This window comes from Carcharodon carcharias, chromosome 1, assembly GCF_017639515.1.
Source record: "Carcharodon carcharias isolate sCarCar2 chromosome 1, sCarCar2.pri, whole genome shotgun sequence".
Lineage (NCBI taxonomy): Eukaryota > Metazoa > Chordata > Chondrichthyes > Lamniformes > Lamnidae > Carcharodon > Carcharodon carcharias.
The window spans coordinates 5542604-5562101 of record NC_054467.1 but is presented as its reverse complement, the minus strand read 5'-3'; the positions used below and the strand labels follow the sequence as shown (position 1 = coordinate 5562101).

At 44.0% G+C, this 19498-nt stretch overlaps 1 protein-coding gene across 1 annotated transcript in view; it reads right to left on the bottom strand.

The window, feature by feature from the left end:
* Window positions 1-19498, bottom strand: part of LOC121291345 (electrogenic sodium bicarbonate cotransporter 1-like) — a 193240-nt gene that overhangs the window by 115975 nt on the left and 57767 nt on the right. The window contains exons 8-10 of the mRNA XM_041212447.1: window positions 15511-15668; window positions 10271-10358; window positions 914-1068 (exon numbers count right to left, since the gene is read on the bottom strand). Of these exons, the coding sequence (XP_041068381.1) occupies window positions 914-1068; window positions 10271-10358; window positions 15511-15668 (401 nt within the window). The remainder of the gene's footprint in view (window positions 1-913; window positions 1069-10270; window positions 10359-15510; window positions 15669-19498) is intronic.

Here is a 19498-nt window from a genome sequence, read left to right as displayed (position 1 = left end):
GAGAGTTCTTTGAAGTCATGCCCCTTAAAGATAAGCAACTGAGCTTTAATTTGTTTGCTGACCCCTCTGTTGCCAATAGATTTCTCACTTATCCTGCCTCTGTGAGGAGATCTGAATGCAGAGCGGCACAAAAATCAGTTGCTGCACCTTCCTGAAATTTTATTGTTAGGGTAGGAATAAATTAAAGACTAGCAATTATGTAGCACCTTTCACAACCTCAGAACATCCCAAAGCACTTTACAGCCAGTGTAGTCACTGCTGTAATGTAGGAAACACAATTTGCACACAGAAAGCTCCCACAAACAGGAAAAAATGATTCACAGGATGTGAATGTCACTGCCAACACCAGAACTTATTACCCATCCCTAATTTCCCTTGGAAAGGTGACGATGAGCCAACTCCTCAAACACAACCAAACGGCTTGCTCGGCCATTTCAAAGGCAACTCATTTGCTGTGGGTCTGTAAGGGGGGGTAGATTCCTTTTTCAAAAGTGTATTCATAAACCAGATGGGATTTTATAACAATTCAGTCATTTCACAATCACCATTATGATACTAGTTTTTTTTTAAATTCAATTCAACATAGCCATGCTGCCACGATACCTGGTAACAGCTAGCCAATCTGTTTTGTTTAAGTGATGCTAATTGGGGATAAGTACTGACCTTGAGGGCAAGGAGAACTCCCCTGATCTTCTTTGGAATAGTGTTGTGGGCTGTTGAGGGAAAGGGGTACCAACTCCAGTATTTGGGAGACTATCTGAGGAGCAGGTTCCCTTTGAAAATCTGAGTGGACCATTTGAGAGCAGTGTAGTTACTAGGCATTTATAGCCAGGACAGTCCTAGTTATAAAGAGCATCTAAAGACCATAAGACACAATGTGCCAATGTTTCAGTACAATCAAGGATCTCTTTACCTTTTGTCTGAAGAAGGAAGTGACTTTGGAGGCTCTATTCTGATCTCAGGATCCCACTCACCAGGAGGAAGGACGATCACCTCATCCAGAAACTCATCAATTCCAGCTAAGAGGTCTACATTATCCTTGGCCTTGTAGGCGATGTCATGAAACAGCTAAACAGTGAGACAAAGACAGAAATCCTATAACACATGCTAAATAGCAACAAATATAATCACAAATAATAATTCTTTCTGATTCTGTCTATCAACATAGGTCAGGAGACCACCCAGCTCTTCAAGTCTGTCTATTATTCAATTAGAGCAAGGTTGATCTGCCTCCTCCAGCCCTATGAAATCTTTGTGCTCCTCCAATTCTGGCCTTATTTCCGGCCAAATTTAATCATTCCATCATTGGCTAGCTGGGCCCTAAACCCTCCTTAAACCTCTCCGTCTCTCTCTGTCTCACTTTTCTCCCTTCAGACACTCCCTAAAAACTTACCTCTTTGGCTAAGTTTTTGGTTACCTGCTCTGATACCTCCTTATATGGATTGGTGTGAAACTTTGTTTGATTACACTCTTGCAAAGCACTTTGGAACATTTTACTGTGTTAAAGGTGCTATATAAATAAATGTCAATTGTTGTTGTTGTTGTATCTTACCTCCATCTATTCACCTTGGTTCCCTAATACATAATACTTGTCTCACAAAAATCTACCAAATCTCAGTTGCAGGTTGGTCTTTTATGACTCCCTAAGAGGGCCGACAGGATGTCAATTTTACAACGCATCCCAAAGACACCATAAGATAAGTATGTCAGATCTCTGGGCCTACAATCCCTCCCATTCAAGAATGGTAAACGTTCATTCATTGTAAACATCTACAATATTTTTCTTCTGCAACTTTTGAGGATGAATCTAAAGTAGTTATACAAATGAATGCACGAATCAACAGTTTAGAGACTGTGATGGTCAATAACTTTAAGATCCATTGTCTGCTCTGAAGAAGAGTCACACAGACTTGAAACGTTAACTCTTGTTTCTCACTCCACAGATGCTGCCAGACCTGCTGAGCTTTTCCAGCATTTTCTGTTTCTGTTTCAGCTTTCCAGCATCTGCAGTATTTTGCTTTTTTTTTACTTTAAGATCCATGTTTCTTCAACCGATCGCCAGTGATAATGTTGTAATAGATACTCTGGTGATTGATGCACACAAGCGATACATTTACATGTTCCTGATTACACCCCTGCATCACCAGAATCTGTAGCATCATGATAAATGCCTAACGAGAGCCTCACAGTCTAATGGTTTCTCAGAAGACTAATGGAATGTAATTTCATGTCGAATGCCCGGTTTCTGTTGACTTTTCTTTCTGGTTAACAACCAGAAACTGGGATTGTTCTCGAAAAGCAGAGAAAGTTAAAAGGGGATTCGATTGAGGCGCTCAAAATCATGAAGAGTTTTGAGAAAGAGTGAGGAGAAATCCTAGCAGGAGGGTCAGTAATCAGAGGAAACAGATTTAAGATTGAATCAACAATTTATTTGGCAAAAGAACCAGACGGAAGACAGGGGGAGTTTTTTTAAAGGCAGTGAGTTGTTGTGATCTGGAATGCGCTGCCTGGGAGGGCGGTGGAAGCAGATTCAAAAGGAACTTTCAAAAGGGGAATGGAATGAGCATTTGAAGGTGAAAACATTGACAGGCCTTTGGGGGAAGAGCAGGGTGTTGGACTGATTGGATTCCATAGAGACGAGAGGGCAATAAGACCTCCTTAGGTGCTGTATGTGCAGACTTCCTTCTTTTATGCTTGGGTGTGAATGATTGCCTGGCTGTGTAAGGAGGGTTAACAACCCTGATGGAGTTCACCTGGTAAAACCCTCCAAACCCTCCAGCTGGACAATGAATATGGCCTTTCAGACAAGTGCTCCATCCATAAAATGAGCTGGTGTAGGCCCAATCAGCATATCCTTCTATTCCTTTCTCCGTTGTGTGTCTATCCCGATTTTTTTAAAGGTCTCTATACTATTCACCTCAACCACTCCCTGTGGGAGTGAGTTCCACATCCTCACCACTCTCTGGGTAAAGAAGTTTCTCCTGAATTCCCATTTGGGTTTATTAGTGACTGTCTTATATTTTTAGCTCCAAGTTCTGGTCTCCCCTATAAGCGGAACCATCTTCCCTACATCTACCCCATTAAACCCTTTCATACTCTTAAATACCTCTATTAGGTCAATATTAAAGATCTCGATTAAGGACAGCTACACACAAACAGAGGGAGACATGGCTGCGGGTCACGTTATATGTCGGCACTGAACCAACACATGAAAACAAAAGCCACTAGTAGCTGAACTTGTAAAGGAAGAACAATGTCCCAATTATATTGATGCACTCGTAATCCTCCAGCACCCCTCTCCAGCCCCCTTTCCACTCTCCACCCCGTGTGTGGAGCATCCTACTTTCTGACCTATTTTCCCACATTACCGCATTGAGATTGTCAATCATACTGCTGGCAAAACACCTGAATGGAAAGCAATCTGTCTTAAAACAGGAATCACCGCAATAGCCTTAAACAGAATCTCGGTGAATTGCAGAAGATCAATAAGCAAAGGCAAGCTCTCTAACAATGGAGACAAAAGCAAGTGTGCAGAATGGAACAAGGCTGTGACAGGCAGTGATAGTGTCATTGAACAAGTGACAGTGTCCTGAGTTTACGAGAGAAATAATCAAAACTCGTCATGAAGGGAGAGTTCATCCCCAGGAGTATTCACCGTCACACTAAGTTTCAAACTGCACCCAAAACTGAGGGTTTGAGGGGGCTGGGGGTGGGTATTGGAGGCAGGGGTCATGGGGCCCCATCTTGCAGCCCATATCTACTTTATGCATTGTGGTGTCTATGTCGTCTGGCAAGGAAACAAGGGAGAAAAGCAATATCGCTCACTGGAAGAGCTTTGTTCTTAATTAAAAGGGGAACTGTCTCCATCAAGAATGTCACGGGGCAGGATTTTATATCTGGTGTGTGGGCGCGTGCCTGACACACCCGAACGTAAAATGATGCACGATGACATCAGGCGTGCATCCCAATGTCATTGCGAAGTCACGCAATAATGACACAGTCACATGAGAGGGGACGTGTTTCATTGAATTTTTCTCCTCTTTATTAATTTTTTTCATAAAGGGCTTCAATCTCCCTGAGGCAGCTCACTGTCTCAAGGAGATTGAAGTGCTCTTTCGAGCGCATGTGCAAACTGCGTGCGAGGCCCGGCTCTCCCTCCTACCTCCTCCCCCCGCCCACACAGGCAGCTGCAGGCGATCCATGCAGGACAGGCCTTAATTGGCCCGCCCGTGTGAAATCGCGGTATCGGAGCCAATTGGGGGGCGGCGCTCAGCTCCACGACCACCCCCACCTGCTCCCACCGAGCCCACCCGACAGATGGAAAATCCTGGCCACAAAGTCAGAAGGAGGCCATTCAGCCCATCAGGTCTATGCCAGCTTTCTGCAGACCAATCCAGTCAGTCCCCATTCCACCGCTTTATCCCCAAAGCCCTGCCAGCGTATTCCCCTCAAGTGCCCATCCAATTCCCTCTTCAAATGGACAACCCCACAGAAATTCCTGGCTCGCTGTCTAATGGCCGCGGGAACTCGCTAACTGTGTGGAGCCAAACGCTGTCTTTGGGAAAGCCCCTTGATGCATTTGAAGGCCACCGATGAGCATGTTTTGCATTTCATGGCCAGTATTGCAAAAAAAAACACAAGAGAAACTTTCCTTGGTTTGCACTGAGTTGAGGTGATTCTAAGCGCAAAAAGTGACCACACTTTAAAAACGCTTCCCTTCATGGAAGGTTAGGGTTACCAACCCCTCCAGGATAGCCCTGGAGTCTCCAGGACTTAAAGGTCAACCTCCTGAACACTGCTGCAAACAAAACACCAGAAGAAGAAAAAAAAAATCATTGTCACGTTAATAAAAATGATTTGAACACTTACGTTCATTAATTATAAAGATATGGGAGCCTTTTTTTAAAAGGGTCTTTAACTGGGTTGGGCAGCTGGAGGCAGTAAATCACCGGATTAGAGTTGGCCACCCATTTGTAAGGTTCTATATTGATGCAAATTCTTGCATTTGATTAGATTACTGGACGGATTTGCATTGCTGCCTGACACCAGAGAAACAAATGGAAGCTACACTTTACCCTATCCCTCAATCCATCAGACGCTTTAATCAATACCTGTTGCAGGATATTATGTCTCCGCTTGGGGTTCAGTGGAACCCAAGTAATTACTAAGGGCTCATTTTGAAAGTAAACGTTTCTTGTGAGTTCAGCCACTGCTGCAACAACACTACACAAGCTGTATGCTTGTGGAAGCAGAAAAGAAAAAAAACGTTTCCTGGCTTTCAACCGATGAAAGAAAGATTTGTTTCGAAGTCGTTTATCGGTGGAATGCAAGGGGGTGAAAAGAATGATTCTAATTTTCCTTTTTGTTTTAAAAGTGAATGAAAGGATTAAAATAAGCTGTCAGCATAGCGGGAAGGTCTTGTGGCACAGTGGGTAGGGTCCCTGCCTGTGAGACAGAAGCTCTAGGTTAGAAGCCCACTCCAGGACTTGGTGGCCCAGGAAGGTGCCTTCATAATGCAGCCAAACAGGTTAATATCAATCTATAAATCTGTCCAATGTACACCCATGGCAGGTGGTAAGCGCGGGAGAGATTCCTGGTCCGCCTTGTGACGGAAGGAAAATTGGAGCCTCCACCATCACCACCCGTAACTCCAGACTACAAGGTGCATGTTGGCACAGCAACTCAAAGCAACATGAATGGACAAGATATCCTTTGGGGTATAAAATGGCATCACAGTTAGCAAAATCACTAAGTGTTCCTATGGTGATCATGTCAGATAATTCCTGCTGCATGGTATTCTTTTTAAACCCGGAAATAGAATTAGATGAACAATGCTAAAACCACGACCACAATCTTTATTCTGTCTAATCTGCTAGGGTAGGTAACATTTTGAAGGCACACGATCATCATGGAGGCAACATCTGCAAAGGCAACAAGTCTTCTAATAAAGAGAGGGTTTATATTTATATAATGCCTTTCATATTGGCCAAAAAAAAAACGACAATTTTTTGGTCAAAGCTTTTCATCTATAGCATCGCCTCTACCAATCAGAGTCCACTTGCCAACCAATCAACATTCTCTTCTCATATAGTATAAATTGTTGTCCCCTTTACATTTGGTATTCTTGTGAATTGTCCTGATGAGTGCAAGATGAAAAGCTTCAACAAAAAAAGCCTCCTTTTCAGCAAGTTCTGTACTACCAAACATCTTTCACATTCCCAAGATACATCAACACTTCATAGACCATCGCTTGGTCATACAAAATTTGAGTTTTGCTGAAAAAAGAGACATGCTGTTGAAGTTTTTCATCTTGCACTCATCAGGGCAGACACAAAAATAACAAATTTCAAAGGGAGCAACAATTTATACTGCATTAGAAAAGGGTGTTTATTGGTTGGCAAGTTGGCTCTGATTGGTCAAGGCATTGCCGTGGAGAATGCACCAGGGAGCTATTGTTCCCACAACCTTTTGTTTAATTTATATGAACATATGAAAAAGGAGCAGACGTAGGCCATTTGCCCCCTTGAGCCTGCTCCACCATTCAATAAGATCATGGCTAATCTTTTTGTGTTTTGAGTTCTACATTCCCATCTATCCCCAATAACCTTTGATTCCCTTGCGTAACACAAATCTATCTACCTCTGCCTTAAAAATATTCAGTGACCCTGTTTCCACTGCCATCTGAGGCAGAGAGTTCCAAAGTTGCACAACCATTTGAGAGAAAAAAATTCTCCTCATCCCTGTCCCATAAGGGCGACCTCTAATTTTAAAACAGTGCCCCTAGTTCTGGACTCACCCACAAGAGGAAGCATCCTTTCCACACCCACCTTGTCAATACTATTCAGGATCTTGTATACTTCAATCAAGTCTCCTCTCACTCTTCTAAACTCCAGTGGAAACAAGCCCAGTCTGTCCAACCTTTCCTCATTAGACAACCCACTCATTCCAGGTAACAATCTAGTAAACCTGGTCTGAACCGCCTCCAATACATTTACTTCCTTCCTTAAATAAGGGGACCAAAACTGCACATAGTATTCGAGATGCAGTCTCACCAATACTCTGTATAACTGAAGCATAACATCCTTACTTTTATGTTCAATTCCTCTCATAATAAAGGATAGCATTCCATTAGCCTTCTTGATTACATGCTGTATTTGTATACTAACTTTTTGTGACTCATGCACGAGAACACCTAGATCCCACTGCACCTCAGAATTTTGCAGTTATTCTCCATTTAAGTAATACTCTGCTTTTTTATCTCCCTTCCAAAGTGAACAACTTCACATTTTCCCACATTAAACTCCATTTACCAGATCTTTGACCACTCACTCAACATTTCTCTATCCCTCTGCAACCTCCTTATGTGGACTTCACAACATACTTTCCAACCTATCTTTGTGTCATCTGCTAATTTAGCTACATTGCCTTCGTTCCCCTCATCTAAGTCATTGATATAAATTGTTGAGGCCCCAGCACAGACCCCTGCGGGACTCCACTACTCATGTCCTGCCAATCAGATGAAGAGCCTCTGTTTTCTGCCAGCCAGCCAATCTTCTATCCAGGATAATATGTTACCCACTACACTATGAGCTTTTATTTTCTGCAATATCCATTGATGTGCCACCATATCAAATGCTTTCAGGAATTTCAACTTCAAAAATTCCACAAAAATGCCTGGGTATATTCCTTTTGCCTGCAGAGGACAGTTTCTGGCATATGAATATATGTAGCATCTTGCAAGCATAAGTGAGCCACATTGCAAGTCTGACTGATAATCTTAAATTGGTTCTTCGCACACTCAGCAATACATCATAGACACGACTCTTTGAAGTCAATAGACTGAGATTAAACCAGTCTGTTGACAACCTTGGTGCCACGTCTGATTCCAAAATGAGCTTCCAAACTCATATTTGCGCCTCCATTAAGATCACCTATCTTCACCGAGGCTCCTTAGACAGCACCTTCCATATCCATGACTGCTACTATCTAGGAGAACAAGGGCAGCAGACACATGGGAACACCACCACCAGGAAGTTTCCCTCCAAGCCACTCACCTGACTTGGAAATATATCGGCCGTTCCTTCACTGTCGCTGGGTCAAAATCCTGGAACTCCCTCCCTAACAGCACTGTGGGTGTACCTACACCACATGGACTGCAGCGATTCATGGAAGGCAGCTCACTACCACCTTCTCAAGGGCAACTAGGATGGGCAATGAATGCTGAGCCAGCCAGCAATGTCCATGTTCCATAAATAAAAAATACCCTCTGTAATATCACCTGACCACCCCTGTCTCAGTTCACCTGCTGCTGAAACTCTCAGTCACACCTTTGCTATCTCTAGGCTGCACTATTCCAACACTCTCCTGGCTGGTCTCCCATACTCAACCCCCCTTTAACCTGAGGTCATCCAAAACTCAATTGCCCGTGTCTTAACTTGTACCAAGTCCATTCACCTATCATCCATGTGCTCGCTGACTTACACTGGCTCCCGGACAAGCAACTAAGTAAAGCTCCTGCTCTTGACTTTAAAATTCTCATCCTTCTCTTCAAATCCATCCATGGCCTTGCCTCTTCCTATCTCTGTAATCTCCTCCAGACCCACAACACTCTGAAGTAATTGTATTCCTCTGGCTTCTTGAGTATTCCTGATTTTAATTGTTCCAAAACTGGCAGCCATGCCTTCAGTTCCCTGGGCCCTAAGCTCTGGAATTGTGTCCCTACACCTCTCCACCTCTCTACCTAACTTTCCTTCTTTAAGATACCAGTAAAATCTACCAGTTTGACCAAGCTTTTGGGCACCTGCGCTAACATTACCGTATGTGGCTTTGTCTTACAATGCACCCATGCATTCGGACGTTTTTTTATGTTAAAGGTTGCTATATAAATGTAAGTTTTGCTGTTGTTGTTGAAGTGTAGGGGCATGTGCTTGACAAATTTCTGCTTTCATCATTTACAAATTCTCATTGGCCATTTCTATCACCTTTTCAAATTCACTTCTAGCTTTTAAGTCATTTACCTGGGAGTTCGCCTATTTAATTGGTCCCACAAACAGCCATGAGGTAAATGACCAATTAGTCTGACTTAGTGATGCTACTGGAGGTATGAATGTTGGTCTCTTCACTAAAAGAGCACCCATCTCTTCCTCCAATATTTCCTCAGGATTATCTATGTCACCAGAACTTGGTCTAATGTCACAGTTGAAGTATGGAAATTTGAAAACAAACACTCCCTCAACATCAGTCTGAAGGGTTAGCCTGGACTACCTGCTCAAGTCTCTGGGTTGGGGCTTGAACCCACAACCTTCTGACTTTGGGGCAAGGCAGCGCCATTGAGCCACACTGGTACACGTGGTAAATGAAGCACCACTTAATCTTCAGGTGAAGACTGCAGTCTTTGTTCAACATCACCATGACAGTCCTTGGTATTCAGGGGTGGGAGGATCAGTATTCCCCAATCAAAGGCCTCTCTAATTTCAGTTTGTAAAATTTGTTTAAGACAAACGATTGGGGAAATGGATGGACTGTGACTCTGGTGCAGTAATTTGGGAAACGCCTATGCCTGGCAAGTGGAGTTCGGTGAGGGAGTGTTATATTGGAAAATCTGTTGAGTACGGTCTGTACTCTGCCTGTAATGAGCAACCAGCGATTGGGTGATTGAAACAAACAGCATGTTCCTCAGGTTGTTTGTAATGGGCAGTGTACAGACCATCCTGAATCAGCTCATTCTTGAAAACCCAGAACAAAATATCCGCTGTTGGATGTGATTCCACAGTTGGGTAGCACTTGCTGAACAATCCTGAGTGCGCTAATAGCTATACTGACAACCAATTTAAGATAATTAGTCGAGTTCATCACATGGCTCATTTACACTTGCTAGAAGTGACAAGCATTCATACACAGGGACCCGTTCTCTGCAAACAAAAGGAATATGTTCAAGCCTTGTACCTTTTTTGAATTATCCGGGAGCTTAGGGAGCCTCTGGTTTCCCCATTGCTCTCTCCATGGCAATTCACCTCAGCCAATCAGAGTTGCCTTGCCAACTAATCAGCACCCGTTTCTCCTGTAGTAAAATTGTTGTGATCATTTGAAATTTGGGATTCTTGCATTTGGCCTGATGAGTGCAAGACAGAAAGCTTTGGCAACAATGTCTCTCTTTGCAGCACTAATCCAGGAATCAATCTAGTGAATCCCTGTTGCACTCACTATAAGGCACATACGTCCAATGATATGTGTTGGCATCACAAGTAGACAACATGTTCATAATTCTCACCTCATCAGACATGAGGGTGGCAATCGCTCTTCCAATTTCATGGTATGATTTTGCCTTCCCTTTGGGCCCAAGCAGAACGAACAGGAATCTAGACAAAAATAAAACAATGGTGTTAGTCTCAAACTATAACAAATCAAAGTTATTTTAAACACAAGATCTTTGCATCCAACACCCCCTGCACTCACTGAGATATATTGTCCTGTTCCAGCAACACCTCAATTTTAAAATTCTCGTCCTTGTTTCCAAATCCCGCCCCCCCCCGGCGTCTCTCTCTCCCCCTTCCTCTGTAATCTCCTCCAGCCCCACATCCCTCCAAGATCTCTATGCTCCTCCGACAATGCACACCCCTGATTTTAATCGCTCCACCATTGGTCGTTGTGCCTTCAGCTGCCTTGGCCCTAAGTTCTGGAATTTCTTCCTCTATATCTCCCTATCTCTCTCCTCCTTTAAGACTCTCCTTAAAATCTACCTCTTTGCACTAGATTTTGGTTATCTTGGCTAATATCCCTCTTTGTGGCTCAGGGTCAGATCTTGTTTTAAAATCGCTTTTATGAAGCAGTGTGGGATGTTTCCCTACATTAAAGGTGCCACATAAATGCAAGTTGTCATTATGCTTTAGCAGACACTCTGTGCCTGGGATATCTTTTCCTCTGGGCGCAAAATAAATGAAAATTCCTCTATTCAGCCAGAACCCTGATTCTGATGAAAGGTCACAGACCTGAGATATTAACTCTGTTTACCTCTGCAAAAATGCTGACTGGCCAGCTGAGAATTTCCAGAATTAAGTCACGTAAGGAGATATTAGAACAGGGAAGATGTAGATTTATGGAGTGTATTAAATGAGGAGGGAGAGAGAGGTAAGGAAGCCAAGCAATTTAGGGAGGGAGTTCCAGAGCTTGGGGCCCAGGCAGCTGAAGGCATGGCCATCAAAGGCAGAGGGATGGAAATTAGGATGCGCAGGAGGTCAGAATTGTAGGAATGCAGATAGCTCAGATGGTTGTCAGGCTAGAGGAGGTTACAGAGATAGGGAGGAATGAGGCTATCTGGAGGGATTGAAAACAAGGATGAGAACTTTAAAATATAGGAATGGCCAGACTGAGAGCCAATGTGGGTCTGGGGGGGTGAATGGAAGCAAAATACTGAGTACTCTGGAGATCCAAAATAAAAACAGGAAGTGCTGGGAAAGTGCAACAGGTCTGGCAGCTTCTGTGGAGAGAGAAACAAAGTTAATGTTTTGAGATGAACATGACTCTTCTCCAGAACTGAAGGGTTAGGGTTCTGAAGAAGAGCCATATTTGACTGGAAACATTAACTCTTTCATCTTTGGGATGGAAGGATTGTCGTATGAGGAGAGATTGGGCCGACTAGGCCTGCATTCGCTGGAGTTTAGGAGAATAAGAGGAGATCTCATTGAAACATATAAAATTCTGATGGGGCTAGACAGACTGGATGCAGGGATGATAGTTTCTCTGGCTGGTGGGGGTGGGGGGGGGGTGGTCTAGAACAAGGGGGGTCACAGTCTCAGGATAAGGGGAAGACAATTTAGGACTGAGATGAGGAGAAACTTCTTCATTCAGAGGGTGGTGAACCTGTGGAATTCTCTACCACAGAGGCTGTGGAGGCCAAGTTACTGAATATATTTAAGAAGGAAGTAGATGGATTTCTGGACTCTAAAAGCATCTAGGAGTATGGGGAGAGAGAGCGGGAGTACGGCATCGAGATAGAGGATCAGCCATGATCATACTGAATGGCGGAGCAGAATTGAAGGGCTGAATGACCTGCTCCTGCTCCTATTTTCTAAGTTTCTCCACAGGTGCTTTCAAACCTGCTGAGTATTTCCAGCACTTTATGTTTTTATTTCAGGGATGAATGAAACTTGGTGTGAGTTAGGATATGGGCAGTAGAGGATTGGATGAGTCCAGGTTTATGGAGGATGGATGTTGGGAGGCTAGCGAGGTGTGCATTGGAATAGTGAAGGCTAGAGGTAGCAAAGACATGGACGAACTGAGATGGTGCCGAGACTGGTGATGTTACGGTGGAAATCTTGGTGATAGAAGTGATGGATAGAATATGAAATTGGAAGCTCAACTCAGAAACCAATAAGTTATCAAAGTTGTGAACAGTCTGGTTCAACCTCAGGCCATAGACAGGGAGCAGGAATCTGCCCTCTCCTCATCTGATGTCCTCTCAGCAGTGATTGCCAGAAGAGGGTGGATAGCTAACTAACAGGAGCAGGACCTCTGGCTGATTTTGATGCCTTTCTTTACCCAATGGAGCCGAGGCCAAGTTCCTGATCAAAGCCACAGCCTCAGCTCAACGGGACAGTCCAAACCCTAGCCCAGGTCACATTCCTTTGTAGTTAAGGGTTAGAGAAAATCTGGCACCACAAGAATAGGAAGCAGGCAATTAGCTGTGTTTAGGCCTGTACATTTCTTGTGAGGGCTTTGGGTAAAACACCCCAAAACAAAGGAAAGAACTTCCATTTATATAGCTGTTTTCATCACGACTTCAGGATGCCCCAAAACATGTCATAGCCAATAAAGTACTTTCTGAAGTGTAGTCACTACAATAATGTAGCATAATTCCTGGGACGAGGGACTTATCTTAGGGAAATAGGAACAGGGAAGGCCATTCAGCCCATCGAGCCTCCGCCACCATTCAATACGATCATGGATGATCGAACACTTTAATGCCTTTTACACACACTATCCCCATAACCCTTTACATTATTGTTAATCAGAAACCTATCAATCTCTACCTTAAACATACTCAATGACTGAGCTTCCACAGCCCTCTGGGGTAGAGAATTCCAAAGATTCACAACCCTCTGAGTAAAAAAGTTCTCCTCATCTCGGTCCTAAGTGGCTTCCTGCTTATTTTGAAATTGTGTCCCCTGGTTCTAGACTCCCCCACCAGGGGAAACATCTTACTTGCAGCTACCCTGTCTATCCCTTTAAGTATTTTGTAGGTTTCAATGAGATCGCCTCTTATTCTTCAAAACTCTAGAGAATACAGGCCCAGTTTCCCCAACCTCTCTTCATAAGACAGTCCCACCATCCCCAGAACAAGTCTGGTGAACCTTTGCTGCACTCCCTCTATGGCAATAATATCCTTCCTGAGATAAGAGGACCAAAGCTACACACAGTATACCAGGTGTGGTCTAACCAAGCTTCTATACAATTGAAGTAAGACTTCATTACTACTGCACTCAAATCCTCTTGCGATAAAGGCTAACATTCCATTAGCCTTCCTAATGACTTGCTGTACCTGCATGTTAGCCTTCAGTGACTTATGGACAAGGACACCCAGGTCCCTTTGTACATCTACACTTTCTAACCTCTTACCATTTAGGAAATACTCTGCACATCTGTTCCTTCTACCAAAGTGGATAACATCACATTTTTCCACATTATATTCCATCTTCCATGTTCTTGCTCACTCACTAAGTCTGTCCAAATCCTCTTGAAGCCGCTTTACATCTTCCTCACAACACATTCCTGCCTAGCTTTGTATCATCCGCAAACTTGGAAATATTACATTTGGTCCCCACATCCAAATCATTGATATATATTGTGGACAGCAGAGGCCTAAGTACAGCTGGGGCCCAAGGAGCGTGATGGAATACTCCCCACTTGCCTGGATGAGTGCAGCTCCCACAACACTCAAGAAGCTTGACATCGTCCAGGACAAAGTGGCTGCTTGATTGGCACCCCATCCACTAAACTTCACTCCCTCCACCTCCGACGCTCAGTAGCAGCAGTGTGTACCATCTACAAGATGCACTGCAGGAATTCACCAAGGCTCCTTAGACAGCGCCTTCCAAACCCATGACCACTACCATCTAGAAGGACAAGGGCAGCAGATAGATGGGAACACCACCAGCTGAAAGTTCCCCTCCAAGTCACTCACAATCCTGACTTGGAAATATATCACCGTTCCTTCACTATCGCTAGGTCAAAATCCTGGAACTCCCTCCCTAACAGCACTGTGGGTGTACCTATACCACATAGACTGCAGCAACTCAAGAAGGCAGCTCAACACCACCTTCTCAAGGGCAACTAGGGATGGACAATAAATGCTGGCCCAGCCAGCAAAGTGCACATTCCATGAATGAATAAAAAAGAAACTTGCGGTACCCACTAGTCACAACCTACCCACGCGAGAATGACCCATTTATTCCTACTCTCTGTTTTCTTCCTGTAAGCCAATCCTTAATTCATGCCAGTATATTGCCTCCTTTCCCATGTGCTTTTATTTTGCTAATCAACCTCCTATGGGGGACATTATGAGGAAAGGTTGAACAGGTTGGGCCTATACCCATTGGGAATTAGAAGAATGAGAAGTGATCTTATTGAAACATATAAGATCCTGAAGGTGGGTCAATACCTGGAGGGTGTTTCTACTTATGGGAGAGACTAGAACCAGGGAACATAGTTTAGGAATAAGAGGCCTACTGTTTAAGAGGGAGATGAGGAGGATTTTTTCTCTCAAAGGGTCATTAGCATGTTGAATTCTCTTCCCCAGAATACAATGGAGGCTGGGTCATTGAATTTATTCAAGGCTGAGTTAAATTTTTGATCGACAAGGGAGTCAAGTGTTATGGGGGGGCAGATATTAAAGTGGAGTTGAGACCACAACAAGGTCAACCATGATCTATTGAATGGTGGACCAGGCTTGAAGGGCTGAATGGCCTACTACTGCTCTTAAGTCCTATGTTCCAATGTTCCTAAATGTGGCAGCCAAATTTCACATGACAAGATCCCACAAACAGCAGCGTGATCATCAATTTTTAGGGATGTTGGTGGAGGAATAAACGTTGGCCAGGACACTGAGTAGAACTCCCCTGCTCTTCTATGAAATAGTGCCATAGGACCTTTTACATCCACCTGGGAGCAGAAAAGGCATTGGTTTAAAACCTCATCTGAAAGACAGCACCTCCAACAGTACAGCACACCCTCAATACTGCATTGGAAGGGTGGGATTTTACAGTCCTGCCTTTTGTGGGAATTGTCATGGGCAGGCGGAAAATTTGATGGACCAGTGAAAGGTCTGTTACCTTTGGGCTGGAATTCCTGGTCCCACGGCAGGTCTGGAATTTGTGCTGAAGTCTTTGGCACAGGACTACAACTTACAGTCTTCAGACTGGAAGGTGAGGGGAGGGAGTTATCCCCTGAGCGGTGGGTGATGATAGAACAGGCTTGTTGAACTATCTTTGCCGAGGGTTGCCATCGTTTACTTACCTGGTCGGGACAGGAACCTCAGTCAGAGCCCCCAACATCACAGCTTGCTGCAGACGCACAAAAGCAATAAATGGAGCGTCCAGAAAGTCCACTTCACCCACCAGCACATTGGAGGCCTCAGCATCACGTGGCAGCTTCTTCATGAATTTGTTCTTGAGCTGAGGCAAGGAAACCAGTCAGGGATTATTGTACAGAATCAGGTTTGATCAAACACTACTCACCCAGAAGACAGGAACGTTCAACAACTATGATGCGGTAGAGAAAGTCTGAAGGAGACGGAAAGAATGGTCATCAGTACAAGATAACTGCTAATAAATCCAATAGTGAATTCAATAATAACAATCACAACCTTGCATTTATATAGCACCTTTAATATAGTGAGAACATCCCAAGGTGCTTCACAAGAGGATTACCAGACAAAGTATGACACTGAGCCATATAAGGAGATATTAGGTCAGATGATCAAAAGCTTGGTCAAAGAGGTAAGTTTTAAGGAGTGTGTTAAAGGTAGAAAGTGAGGTAGAAAGGAAGGGTTTAGGGAAGAAATTCCAGAGCTTGTGCCCAGGCAGCTAAAAGCATGGCTGCCAATTGGGGAGTGATTAAAATTGGGGATACTCAAAAGGCCAGAATTGGAGGAGTGCAGAGATCTCGGGGGGTTGTGGGGCTGGAGCAAGTTATAGAGATAGGGAGAGGCTAGTCCATGGGGGGAGTTGAACAGAAAGCCGAGGACCAGGAACCAAGTAGATCAATGAGCAGAGGGATGATAGAGGAATGGGACTTGGTGCGAATTGAGAAGAATTGTAAAATTCAAGCCTTCAGAAGCTCAGAAAAAACTTGCCTTTACCAATAGAGAGTGATGAGAATATGGAACTCAATACCTCCTGGAGTGGTGGAGGCAAATAGCATAGAAGCATTTGAAGGGAAGCTGGACCAACACATGAGGGAGAAGAATATGCTGATTGAGTGAGATAAATTAGGGTGGGAGGAGGTTTGTGTGGAGCAGAAACACCAGCATGGACTAGCTGGGCCGAGTGACCTGTTTGTGTGCTGAGACTCCAATGTAATTTTAGCCTGTGTTCATGATGCAGAGTGTAGCAAACCAGGAGCATAAAAATCAGGCAGATACTCCCAGTGCAGTATCTGACGTTCAATGGCATCACCATTGCTGAGTCCCCAACAATCACATCCTAGGGGTTACCATTGAACTGGACTAGCCATATAAATACTGTGTTTATGCCCCGTGCAAACCTCCTCCCACCCCTCTCTCACCCTATCAGCATATCCTTCTACTCATTTCTCCATCACGTTTTCATCTCATTCCTGTGTGTGGGCCCATGCTGTGTGCAAATTGGTGGCTGCGTTTATTAATGTTCAATACGATTAGAGACTTTAGAATGTACTGAAATTCTGCGCCATCTCTCAAAGACTTCCTATACGAGCAACCGCAATAGGCACCCTCTCCATACTATACTTCTGCAACATTGGCATATGAAGTTCATTAGCTGTGGTTCTGTGGGTAGCCGTCTTGCCTCTGAATCAAAGTGGTTGTGGGTTCAAATCCCACTCCAGAGACTTGAGCACAAAATCTAGTCTCACACTTACTGTGCAAAATTGACAGAATGTAGCAATGTCAGAGGTGTCACCCTTCTGTAAACCAAGACCTCCCTGGCCTGTGTGGGTGGATGTAAATGGTTCCATGACACTGAAGTACAGAGTTCTCTGAGGTAGCCTGCATAATATTTATCCCTCAGTCAACATGAGTTTACTGTGTGCAAATTGGTTGCTGTGTTTCCTACGTTATAACAGTGGCTACACTTCAAAAGTATTCCTCTGGCTTTGGGATATCCTGAGCTGTGAAGGAATATGATACAGGCACAAACCTCGCCTATTAAACATTAAAAGAGAGTTGAGGAGGAGAAAAATAATTGAATCTTTGTCCTCCTATATTGTTTTAGGTCCTGTTTGTTCTGAAATGTTGCAATAAATCTAAGTGCTGTAAGAAAACACACCAGGGTTAACAAAAAAAATATCCATTTAACTCATTAGTAATACATTTTTGGACTGATAGTTTTGTGGTGCAGCTTTGGGACAGTTTCTTTATGAATACCAAGAGGCTGATTGGTGGATCACTCAATAGGCCAAAGACATGTGTCCATCTGCCTTTTCAGCGCTGATGTCTCCTTCAGCTGGCTCAATCTTGGATCATAAACCAGAGACAGAAAAGGTTTGGTGGGAAGAATAGCCATCCCCTGGTCTCATGGCTCTTTTGAGAGGTTTCTGACTCCTATAAAACTATCTCCAAGGCAACTGAACCAAACCTTGTGTCACCCCAAATCACTGCCTGATGTAAATCCTCTTTCATCCAGTTCCTGCAGCTTTTTACTTTCTTGACAACTAAAAGAGGCCAGAGATTTTCACGAGTTAACAAGGATACAAATCTTAATTCTGGCACGAAGAAAGCAGCATTTCTACTTGTCGCATAAAAAGAAAGAAGACATCTTCGAGACAAGTGTTACTCAAAATGGAAGCACTACCATCTTTGAAAAAAAAATGCCCAGCTAATTCTTTCCCTGCGTAGTTAGGCCATCTTTCTGCATGGAATGGAGCACAGAAAGAGGTCACAATGGGAAGTACATTGAGAAGTCACAGTGAGGGGAATAGGAAAGTACACCTACAGTGCTGTGAGTGCCAGGATTTGACTCAGTGACAATATGGCAATGTATTTCCAAGTTAGAATGGAGTGTGGCTTGCAGGGTGCCTTGCAGTTGACGATGATCCCGTGAGTCTGCTGCCCATGTTCATCTAGGAAGTGAATGCCCCTGTGTTTGGGTGCATGGTCCCATTTGGAATGTTATTCCAGAAGTATCTGAGAGTGCAAAATCCAACCGAGCAACATCTGAATCAGTTGTTGCTGTATGGCATTTTGCTCAGGGTCAGTGTCCAAGAAAGGCAGCCAGAGTAAAGCCCACCACCACCCAACTGAAGAAAGACTTTCATTTATATAGCGCCTGTCACAACCTTAGGACATCCCAAAGTATTTTTACAGCCAATGAAGTACTTTTGAAGCGTATTCATTGCTGTAATGTAGGAAACACAGCAGCCAGTATGCAGACAGCAAGATTCCACAAGCAGTAATGTGACAATGAGCAGATATTTTGCTTTTTGTTGGTCTTGGCTGAGGGGTAAATATTGGCCAAGACACCTTGGTTTAACGTCTCATCCAAAAAAACAGTGCTTCGGTACTGCACTCGAGAGTGTCAGCTGGATTTTGTGCTCAAGTTTCTGGAGTGGGAGTGGGACTTGAACCCACAGCCTTCTGACTCTATGGTGAGAGTGCCACCCACTGAATCTTGTCTGACACATGCTTCATGTCAGTGTGCAGCCTCGCTAACAAGGTGATTTTACACATTGCAGCAAGAACATTTCTTTCAAGTCATTGCCCACAATCAACCTGCATCTGTTTTTATTGAAAAGTGGGGGTGGGGTGGTGTGATTGAGAAGGAAGATCAGACAAGATCAGGAGGCACGGCCGGGTTCCTCTGCTGTTGATGGCACCTCAAGTTATTTCCAATGTGAGACCTACACAGGAAACAAGATGGTGCTTCTGACAGAACCTTCCCTAGCAGGGCTGTTCAAAATCGAAACGAGGGTCGCTTCAGTTCCTGCCCCAATTCATTTTCAAGCATTGGTTTCTGATTATAAGTGGGAACAAGTTTGAAAACAGCCCATGCTTGCCAGCCAGTGAAGAATATGAGGTCAGAACTGCACCAACCCACACGCACCAACTCTTGCCAAGGTCATTGCAATTGAAAGTTCAGGGCAATACTAATTGGTAAATTGATGGAGGCAGCCCAGGTGGAGCATAAACACTGGCATGGACCAGTTGGGCTGAATGGCCTGTTCACTGTGCTGTAAACTCTATGTAATTCTATGCAATATTGGCATCCCAGTTTTCAACTTGATTTCAATACTGCAAGACTCAGGCTAT